The sequence below is a fragment of the Loxodonta africana genome, chromosome 7, assembly GCF_030014295.1.
Source record: "Loxodonta africana isolate mLoxAfr1 chromosome 7, mLoxAfr1.hap2, whole genome shotgun sequence".
Lineage (NCBI taxonomy): Eukaryota > Metazoa > Chordata > Mammalia > Proboscidea > Elephantidae > Loxodonta > Loxodonta africana.
In genome coordinates, this window is record NC_087348.1 from 72,812,185 (window position 1) to 72,822,513 (window position 10,329).

Genomic DNA, 10,329 nt, shown 5'->3' on the forward strand with positions numbered 1-10,329 from the left:
ATGGGTGTTACCCTCTGTAGGCTATGCCATGTGCCTGGCACTTCCTCAAAACATTCCAACACTCTGTGAGATGGGTGTTACCTCTCCGTTTTATAGGTGAGAAACTGAAGCTCCTAGGTTATACCTCTGTACAACAAATTCAATCTTATCCCTATTGAACACTTGGTTGGATAAGAACCCAGTCAGCAGACCCTGTAGCCACATTTTTCCCTATCAGTTTTGTCACTGTCACACTTTCAAATAAACAGGAAGGATGACTGAGGAGTAAGGGGAAATTGTACTGACATGAGCTCCCTTAGGATTTAGTCTAGTTCCCAGCTTTTTCCTGTTGTGCGGAACCACAGGAAGTGCGTAATTATTGGAGGTGCTCAAGGCCCCTCCCCTAGGAGCTCAGGAAAGGATGCTCCAGCCCTGGCCTTTCCCTTTTGTCTTCCAGATACCAGGAGGGCCTAAAGAAGACTAAGGAACTTCAAGACCTGAAGGAGGAGGAGGAAGAACAGAAGAGTGAGAGTCCTGAGGAACCTGAAGAGGCAGAAGAAACCGATGAAGAGAAAAAGGACCAGAAAAGCAGGTGGGAAGCCTGTACTTGGAGCCCTTGTCAGGCAGGCCAAGAGTTGCCACTGCTGAAGTAGGTCACAGCTCATTTAACTGCACAAAATCCCTAGAACCACCAGTCCAGGGCAGCAGTGAGTCTTGGGCCCAAGTGAGGAAACAACAGAAATCAAGAGGGCCCTCACGTTGAGACAGAAAGTAAAAGAAATCTCAAAAAGCCAAAATAGTTAACAGCAAAATATTTGCAAGAGCTGACAGGTGAGGAGATGTGGTCAAGGGCAGAGCAGATAGCAATCAGGAGCTCTCAGATGCTGAGAAAGGGTGAAGGACCCTGACTAAAGTCCCTTCTGGCTCAGCCACAGTTATCTCGTTTCCCAGCCATCCCCTCAAAAGAGCCAAGTCCAAGGGAGCTTGACTGAAGTCCTAGAGGGGTTTCTTGCAAGAACAGGGGCAGAGAGAACACACGGGGGCAGCGAACAGATCCAGCTCTTTGGCAAAGGCGAGTCTACAACAGAGACCATCCATGCTGACTAGAGAAGCGTGGTTATTTGGACAGTGTCTTCACTTGGATTGGAAATAATTGATTACTTTAAAAATGTATCTTTATATTTCAAGTATATTATGTCCTAAACCAGAGGGAAAAATATAACATGTAGATAAAGAGAGAATAGGTCCTACATCTTGTCCTACCTGTGGTGCTACCCAGCCTTCAGGATACAGAACAGTGGAAATAGCCTCACCTGGTTCCAGGGCATTCTATGCAGTGGGGTATTGTGGAAATGAGGCCTCAGCCCCACCAGGCCAGGACTGCACCGTAAAAGTACATGCATAGATAGGGACAGATGAATTGGTGCCTATAGAAGCAGTTTACTCTTCCATATGGATATAGTGACCACATCAATGTCCTGAATTTTCAGAACAGCCCCAAATTCATCCATTCTGCCTTATTGTCTCCATTAGTACATTCAAACCACAAGTCTTGAATTTCGATTTTAAATGTGGTTATAGCAACCTTGAAACCTTTCACCAAAAGTTTTCCTTTCAGACCCTCCAGGCTATCTTTAGATCCAGGAAAGCTCCAGCCAAAATGATTAACTATCTAATCAGCTACTGAACTTGAGGGTAGGGTATGTGCCTCATTACTGGCTAACTGTGGAAATCACATGCATGCAAAGAAAAAAGATAGTAACAATTAGAAGGCGGATGGAAATGCTTCAAAGCACATTGTCGTTGTTGTTAGGTCCCAACCAGTTGGTTCCAACTCATAGCAACCCTGTAGGACAGAGTAGAACTCCCCCATAGGGTTTCCAAGGAGCAGGTGGTGGATTTGAACTGCCAGCCTTTTGGTTAGCAGCCAAGCTCTTAACCAATACTCCACCAGGGCTCCTCAAAGCACCGTGTGTGTGCGCTCGCGCATGCATGCACACACGTGTGTGTGTGTGTGTGTGAGCGCACGCACATAGGAGCCACCAGTAGAGCCCAGTTCGTGGAAGATTCAACCAGGATGAGAAGTCTCAGCCTGCACAGGTCAACCCCATTGTTCAACAGAAGATCAGGCTAGGAGAGCTGAGGAAAATCCTTCACTGTTGCAAATGGGCCTGTATTAGGATACACCCACACTTCCCCTAATGAAAGACCTCCAAGATTGATCAATGAAAACATAATTGCTACTGCAAGCAGCTGGATTCTGCTTTCTTCAGGTCTCACCTCTTCTTGGGAGTCCTCTGTTCTTGTTTTTCAGACCACTACGCTACCTTCCTCCCCATTTAATGCCCTTCCTTTGGCTCCCTGAATACAGCTAAGACAGGCAGGAGCTTCTAACGCTTCCAAACACTGAGAAAGAACTAAAGAGAAATAAACAGAGAGTACATGGAATATAAACAGTATGGTTTACAAAGCACAGAGTTCCAATCTTTATCTAGCTAGTTTGATCTCAGACGATTGGTGGCTCCCTCCCATTTCATGAAACCCCAGGGAAAGTAAGGCTTTGCTTAGGGGCTTCTCTACCCAGCTCCTGGTCATCAGCAGATAGCAACGGCCACCCTTAGCACCCATCACCTTAGAGTGTCCTCATAGTCATGGATCCTGAGAGGCCTCATTCTCTCTCCCAAACGCGCTCTCTCCTGCATCTGCTTTTTCATTTTGGGAACATGCCTGTACCTGGGATGATGGATCCCAGGCATGAGCACAACCCTCAGAAGAGTCCTCAGCCTTCAGGCCCAGCAGTATGCATCATCTTCTCCATGAGGACTAGAATATTGCTATCATATAAACTCCCCACCCACAGTTTATAGGATCCCTTTCTCATTTCTAACTCAAGCCAGACTAACTCCAAAAGCTGTTACCTTCAAGGCCAGGCGATCCTCATCCATTCCCGAGTCCCTTATCACTCGGTTGCCTGCAGGCATCTGCACTCAAACATGATTCCATATGAAATTTTGGCATCTCATTAATAAACAAGGTCTGAAGTTACTAGAAGTTCTGTGTCTCACAGTGAGTTTTAAAAACATTGGGCTAATCCCAATAGTTGACTCCTTATTCAAGAGGTTCAACATCAAATACTAAAGGCCTTTTGTCTGAGTCTCTTCTCCATTATAATATATAATAATATAATCTGTTATAAACATTACTCTTTGGAGGAACAGTTTAAATGAACTCTGGATGAATCAGCCTAATATCTTAACCATATTAAGATAGAGAACACAGTCTTCTGGCATTTATGTAATACGTGGAATTGATACAATGCTACAGAAAACTTTTGTCTTTTCTCCCACTACCTGTTGAAACCTGCCCTCTGGGGTTAGGATGATATTTAGGCACGTCCTTTTACTTTTCCGATAGCTCAGAAAACAGAAGTCCTCTGGTTGGTTTCCCACTGCCACTGAGTCAATTCCAACTCATAAATAGAGTCCCCAGAGTAACTTCATTTCAGTAATTAAAATGGCCAGCCTCCGGAAATAATCAGAAGCCCAAACTTCTTATGGCGCTCAAGCTTCTCCCCTCTGCTAGCTCTGGTCTCCTCCTAGAAGGGATCCTGCAGTGGGAACGGGGCACATGGTTGGCTTCTTTCTCTATATCCCCACTTGCACTTCTACCCCGCCACCCCCAGCTTTGCTAATGCAGTGTCTGACCTCTGCAGGGTTAATGCTAAGAAAAGGAATCAAGATTAAGGGATAAGAAAGGTCTTACTTGACTGGTATTAACTGTGAGCTGGCTCCCATGCTTACCAGAGGTTTAAAGCTGACTTTTTGTAGTGTAGTGCTTTCCAGGACCTTCAGAGACAAACATTCCTCCCACCCCCCAACATATACACACACTTACACCATTGCTGGGGCTCTCTCAACTGCATTCCCCTTTATGAGGTTGAATGCTTTCTTTTAAGCTGGTCACTTAAAACTCCTCTCAGTCCTTGGGCAGCTAGAGGTATACATTCAGCTGTTGTGCTGAGGTCTCCTCAGCTTCTAGGTAGCTCTCCCAAGCAGGATTTAAGACACTTGTTGCCAACTTACCTTCCCTTGACTATATCCAGTGAGGAAAATATATACCTTTGGCCCAGTATTAGTGGAAGGGCGATCATGGCCCCCTAGTCTGATACCATAAAGCACTTTGGCAAGATTCTTGCCCTTTAGATTTCTCATGTGTGAGTCACACCCCAGTCCACCGTGTCACCCAAACTGTAACATATCAATCTGTCCAAGCAGCATCTCTGAAGCTCTTCTTGCTAGGCCTAGTTGAAGGAGAGAAGTAACCATACCCCTCCCTATGGGGGTGTAGGTGGGTTGGACTTGTAAAAACCAAAAATTTGTTTCCAAATGAATAATACTTCTAACCTAATTCTACTTCTAATCTCTTTTATAGACTAGCAATGCATGATCAACTAAGGGACACAAAGCCTGTTCTTGACCTCTTCCTTAGCAGTGCCACTTAAAAGGTCTAGTAGCTTATTTTGGAACATGGAAATACAGCCCCCCCCCCAAGAAGATACCATTATAGCATCCAATTATATCTTAATAAAAATTAAAGAATCTAAATAGGGCTGAAAGAAAATAAACTTCCATTTCCAAGCTGTCCCTTCCTGACAGTTGGGAAAACAACCAGTGATTTTCACATCAACTAATTTGCTCACTGTTTTGCTTAGTTGTTCCTGAAATGATGGTCAGAGAATTCCTACACAGAGAAGAAGCCAATCAATTTTCCCTGTGGCCTTAGTATCCAAGGCAGGCACTGCTGTGCATCTAGCCCCTTTCTTAGGAAGTTATTTGTTGAGTCTTTGAGTTCATCATAATACATCTATTTTCTACTAATTCTGAACTCTAGAGCTCTCTACTTCTCAACAAATGGCTTACATGTGGTAGTGTCTCTGTGAGCCTCGGGATCTTCAAAAAGCCCTTCTGTTACTTTCCCCATTTCTTCTACTTGGTAATCTTCCCTATTCTCATTTTTCATATATTTTTTAAAATAGATTTGGGCTTAAAAACAGGAGGAAATGCTAGCTTAATGAAGGTTTCCAGGGGTTCTCCAGAAAGCTCTAAGAAGGGATTCTTCAAAATGTGCTGTCTGGCCAAATGTCTTTTTACTATACCACAAAAAGAAAGGAAAGGTTGAAAGGCAGTTGGGAAAGAGCAAGAAGAAAAAGAGGAGGAAAGGAGGCAAAAAATGGAGGAAGAAAAAAAGGAGCGAGAAGAAAGGAAGGGAGAGTATGGGGAGACAGTGAGGGAAGAGAAGGAGGAGGGTGAAATCAGGGAACAAAGATTACCATAATAAGGTTGAGAAAACACCTTGAATAAGCCACCCAGAGCTCACCGGAGGTTACCAGTGATCTCGTTGCTCTTAGGGTGGTTTGATGTGAGTTCTTGAGATTAGTCTAACTCCTTGCCATTTATCACTGAACATCATGTGTTTTCTGAGAGTATAGCACAGCTTTTCCACTCTGGATGCAGTTAGGTGTGGAACTAAGAGCACCAAATTATGCATCTGAGTACAGAGGTTGGGATCAGGTTGGAACCTGGAACTAAGCACTAATTCAGTTAAGTGAAGAAAAGATGCTGGCCCTGTCTGTGTGTATGGGAGTATGTATCAGCCAACCTGGTATCCTGGAGCCTATCACAGAGCTTGGGAGAGTGCAGATATCAATGATCATCTCATAGGTAAATAGGGCATGTGTGAATAGATAAATGAATGATAGAACAACTAAAGGGTTTTCTATACCAGTAGCTCCCAACATCAAGGCTATGGACTAGTGACCTCTAAACCTAGCTAAAATGGGAAATTTTTTAACTATAGATTTCTAGGCCATACCTATGGAGATTCTTATTCCGTAAGCCTGGGGTATTTTGAATAATTGCTGCCAAGCTATTCTTTGTGCAGCTGTTTGAGAACTCTAGACAGCATAGAAGGTATCCCCACACAGAAAAGCGTGGGTCTAGCCATATTGTAGCCATATTGTGTGCCCCATATACTAAACCATTCACCTATTTTTTCACTTGACAGCAAACTTGAAGAGTTGGTTCATTTCTTGCAAGTCATGTATCCCAAACTGTGTCAGCACTGGCAAGTAATCTGGATGATGGCTGCAGCGATGCTGGTCTTGACTATTGTGCTGGGGCTCTACAATTCATATAACTCTTGTGTGGAGCAGGCTGATGGCCCCCTTGGAAGAGCAACTTGCTCAGCAGCCCAGAGGGACTCCTGGTGGAGCTCAGGACTCCAGCATGAGCAGCCCACAGAGCAATAAGAAGTCTGATGCCTAGCCAGTGGCCTGCTCCAATACCCTCAGCCTACCCCCTTGCCCCAAATATAGTGTCAGACCCAGGTGTGGGCATGCTGCACTTCAGTCCCACAAGGGAATGAAGAGGGATTCTTTTCACATGTAGTACCTCTGTGGGAGCTATTCATACACGGTAACTGATGTTCTTGGAAGATGAACAAAACTGCTCTGGGAAAGCATCTAGTGTATGAAGATGTCACCTTGACCAAGGAACTCTAGCTGAAGGGAGGGTCTCCTGCCCCTAGCTCAGATGACTGGGGAGAAGTGAAATACCGTCACTGAGAGGGGGACAATAAAAAGCTCACTCTCCCAATTTTTCTTCTCTACAATCGGTTACCAAGAAGAATTGTGCTTAAAGGCCGACACTGACCCTAAGGATCAGACCTGGAATTTGGAGTTGCAACGTGGATATCTTCCCATTTCCCATCTCATTCTCACTGATTACCCCTCAGCCTCTCTTCTCACCTTTGGATTTGGAGTTTCTTTTTAAAGAAATAGGAAAGATTTCTCAGAAAAATACATAAGCTGAATTTAGCTCAATGTCTGAAATGAAATGGGAAGATGTGAATTAATATATATGCATCTGTATACACACACAACATGCATGTGCACGAAGCCAACAACCCTCCAAACATGCTATGGGCATGTGCTCTGGATAAAGAAAATGCCCATCAAGCCAACCCACAGATTGTCACTAGGTGTGGGGCAGTCACCAGGCACCTGTATTCAATGAGCTCTTCACATGGACTAAAGATGTTTGAAAAACACTGAAAACTCATGGCTTCAGTTTTGAACTTGCTGGTCTCCATTTCAAATGCCACTCTAAGCACAGCCTACTCCTTATTTGTTCTCTACTCTTGAGAACAGTTAACCCACCTCTCGGTTGAATGAGGAGAAATGGTATATTTTCAGCTTCAGCCTTACTCCGTGTGCCCACATACAAGTGTGCACTTTCACCTTAGTGCTTCACTTCAAACAGGATTTCCAACCCAAGTATATGTTTCAGAGCACTCCTAATTGTTTAGCATAAAACTGAGGAAGCATATCCCATCTCCAGTTTGTCTTCTCTCTCTACCTTTACAGCCACTGCCTTTGTTCAGCTCTCATCCATTTTTCGGGGGGTGTTGATTTTTTATTGTTACTATTTTGCTTTTATTTTTGTTGCTTATGTTGTTTGTTTTTGTTTTAACACTTATAAAGAGCTTCCTATGAACCAAACATTGTTCCAAGATTTATATAGGTATTAATTCACTTACTCCTCAAGAAAAAGAAAAAAACCGTGAGGTGGGTAGTACTCTTCCCACTCTCAGATTTGGAAAAACTTGGGCACAAAAAAGATAAGTAACTTGCCAAGGACACCCAGCCGGTAAATCATGGAGCTGGAACTCAAGTCCAGGTAGTCTGGCTCCAGGGGCTGCGTTCTTAATCCCTACACTAAATTGCCACCTCCAAAGGTCTCCTAACTGGATGCCTTACATTCCAGTCTTGCATCCTTCCAGTTCACAAACAACAGAGTCTTGGGGTGCTCTTTCTAAAACAAAAATCTCAGAATGTCATCCCCTGCTTAGAACCCTTCAGTGACTTCTCCTCACCTGTAGGATAAGCTCTACTTTCTTCACTTGGCATCAAGTTTCGCAGGATATGACCTCTTCCTCCTATTTTGTAGCCTCATGTGTGGGCTGCTACCCTCCCCAAAAGTGGCCCTTCAACCACTCCAAACCACTTCTGGTTCTTAAACTAAACTGTTTTCTCTCACAATTCTGTTCCTTCTCGCGCTAGTTTTTCTTCTGCTATTCTGTTCTATTTTATTCCACTTCCTGTTCAATCTTCAGGACCAAGTGCAAAAAATAATCCTCCTCATACAATCTTTGATGACCTCTCCTCATACTCCTCACTATACCCAACATAGTAGGTCACATCCTCCTCTGTGCTTTCTGGCACTTTTTAATATTTTCATTATTGATCCTTACTACAGCATATCACAATAATTTATGTGTCTTTCTCCCCTAACATTGTTCATTAAAGATAAGAACCATGTCTTGGCCGTCTCTGGGTAACTGCCTAGCATGGTGGCTGATGCCTGGGAGGGTATCATTAAATGCTGATCAAAAGAATAAGCGGGCATTCAAGGTAGTGGAGAGCAAGCTGAGGACAGCTGATATTTTGTATGCTCCTTGCACCAACGCCATCACCACCACCATCTCAATGAGAAAAGCAACAGCTTTATTAACCTCAGCTTATTCTAATATTTCTCCATCTCCTCTGTGAGAGAGCAGGAATGAGACTAAACTAGCAAGGGCTGGGCTTGATGCAGTCACTCCCTTCTGAGAGACCCACCTAGAGCAGGCCCCACTTAAAAACAGCATGTCTTTTTAGAGTCATCCTTTACAGTGGCTAGAAAACCACTGTGAGAGAAGCCCAAGCCAGGGTTGACCAAGGATGTGCCATTAAGGTAAAGAGGTGCAGAGCAGGGCAGAAGGACTTTGGGGGCATGGGCAGATGGTTCACTCTGCCTCTCCCAGTGGGACTGAAGACAACTGAAGAACCTTTAGCTACATGAGGCCCTCAGAGCCGAGGACAGAATGCCAATGGAGCTCCAGAGAGTGTGGCCATGTGGCAGGACTCTAGGCTGGCAATAATCCAATCTCAGCCTTCCAGGCTGAGCTGGCCCATTGTCTACTTGAGACAATGGCCAGAAAGGAGTTGTCAGTGAGCTCCTGAACCTCCAGCTGCACTGCAGAAAGGCCGTAAGAGTACTTCCAGACACAGATCAATGTCCATACTATTCCAGTTGTGAGTAAGGGAGGTTGAGGAGCATAAGAGTAGCCACATTTACAAGGGCATTACTGGAAAAGTAGTACTCATTGGTATTTATTTTCTGAAAAGCTAAGATCAATCTGAAGCAGTTGAGCTGCTTCCAAAGCAGCATCGAAATAGAAATAGACCCTAGATTTCCACAATGACATTAACCTGAAATAAAAGTTCCCCTCAAAATGGTTCTGAAGTCTGACATTTCTGCTTAGCCCTAGGAGCCTGGTTGCCTACCCTCAACTGCAGAGTGATGTGTTTGTGTCATTGTTGACATCACCTAAAAGGACCTTTGCTTTCTGCCTGCCGCAAAGCCCATATATATTGTTCCCCATGTACAGCCTGGCAGAGTCAATGAAGAGGGAGATGTTGGATTTGTGTTATCACTGGCCGTCAGTTCCTAATTTTGTTAAGCCTCACACAGGTGTGCTAATGTTGAACTGTAGAGTGTCACATACTTGAGTTTGAAAATAAAACACATTTCCAAACCTCTGGCAGCAGCCAAATGCCTCCTGATTTCACGGAACTAAGCTACAGTCTTACTCCAACCCTGAGAAAGCAAATTTGGTTCACTAAAAACAAGCCCTCTTCCCCAATACTTCACACTAGCTTTATTCCCCTCATTCCTACCAAATTCAGAAGATTCATTTGAGGACTCTTAGGCCAGAACCATTAGATAGAAGCTGAGTCTTTGAATGGGCACTCACAGCATTGAGCTGTGACGTGAGCAAGAAATAGAATTTTTAGCATATTAAACCCTTGGGATTCAGGGATTTTTTTTTTTTTATGGCAGCCTACCCTGACATTTGAACCAAAAGTGGAATGCTTTCATAACAAAAATCTCTGACTGAGACCAGAAGAGCTAGACGGTGCCCAGCTACCACCAATGACCTACCTGACAAGGAACACAACAGACAGTCCCAGACAGAGCAGGAGGAAAGTGTGGTGCAGAACTCAAACTCACATAAAAAGATCAGACTTAAAGGTCTGACTCAGACTGGAAGAACCCTCGAAGCCATGGCCCTTGGACACTCTGTTAATCCAGAACTAAAACCATTCCCAAAGCCCAGTCTTCAGACAAAGATTAGGCTGGACTATAAAACGTAAAATAGTTCTTGGGAAGAATGTGCTTCTTAGTTCAAGTGGATACACAATACTAAATGCGTGGCTCCTGTCTGGAGGCAGGATGAGAAGGCAGAAAG

The 10,329-nt window shown here is 44.1% G+C and overlaps 1 protein-coding gene across 1 annotated transcript in view; it reads left to right on the forward strand.

The window, feature by feature from the left end:
• The window catches only part of IRAG1 (inositol 1,4,5-triphosphate receptor associated 1), a 156,019-nt gene extending 146,068 nt beyond the window's left edge, over window positions 1-9,951 (forward strand). The window contains 2 exon segments of the mRNA XM_003412003.4: window positions 437-571; window positions 6,043-9,951. Coding sequence (XP_003412051.3) covers window positions 437-571; window positions 6,043-6,286 — 379 coding nt within the window. The 3' untranslated portion in view covers window positions 6,287-9,951.
• Window positions 9,952-10,329: the final 378 nt, after the last annotated feature.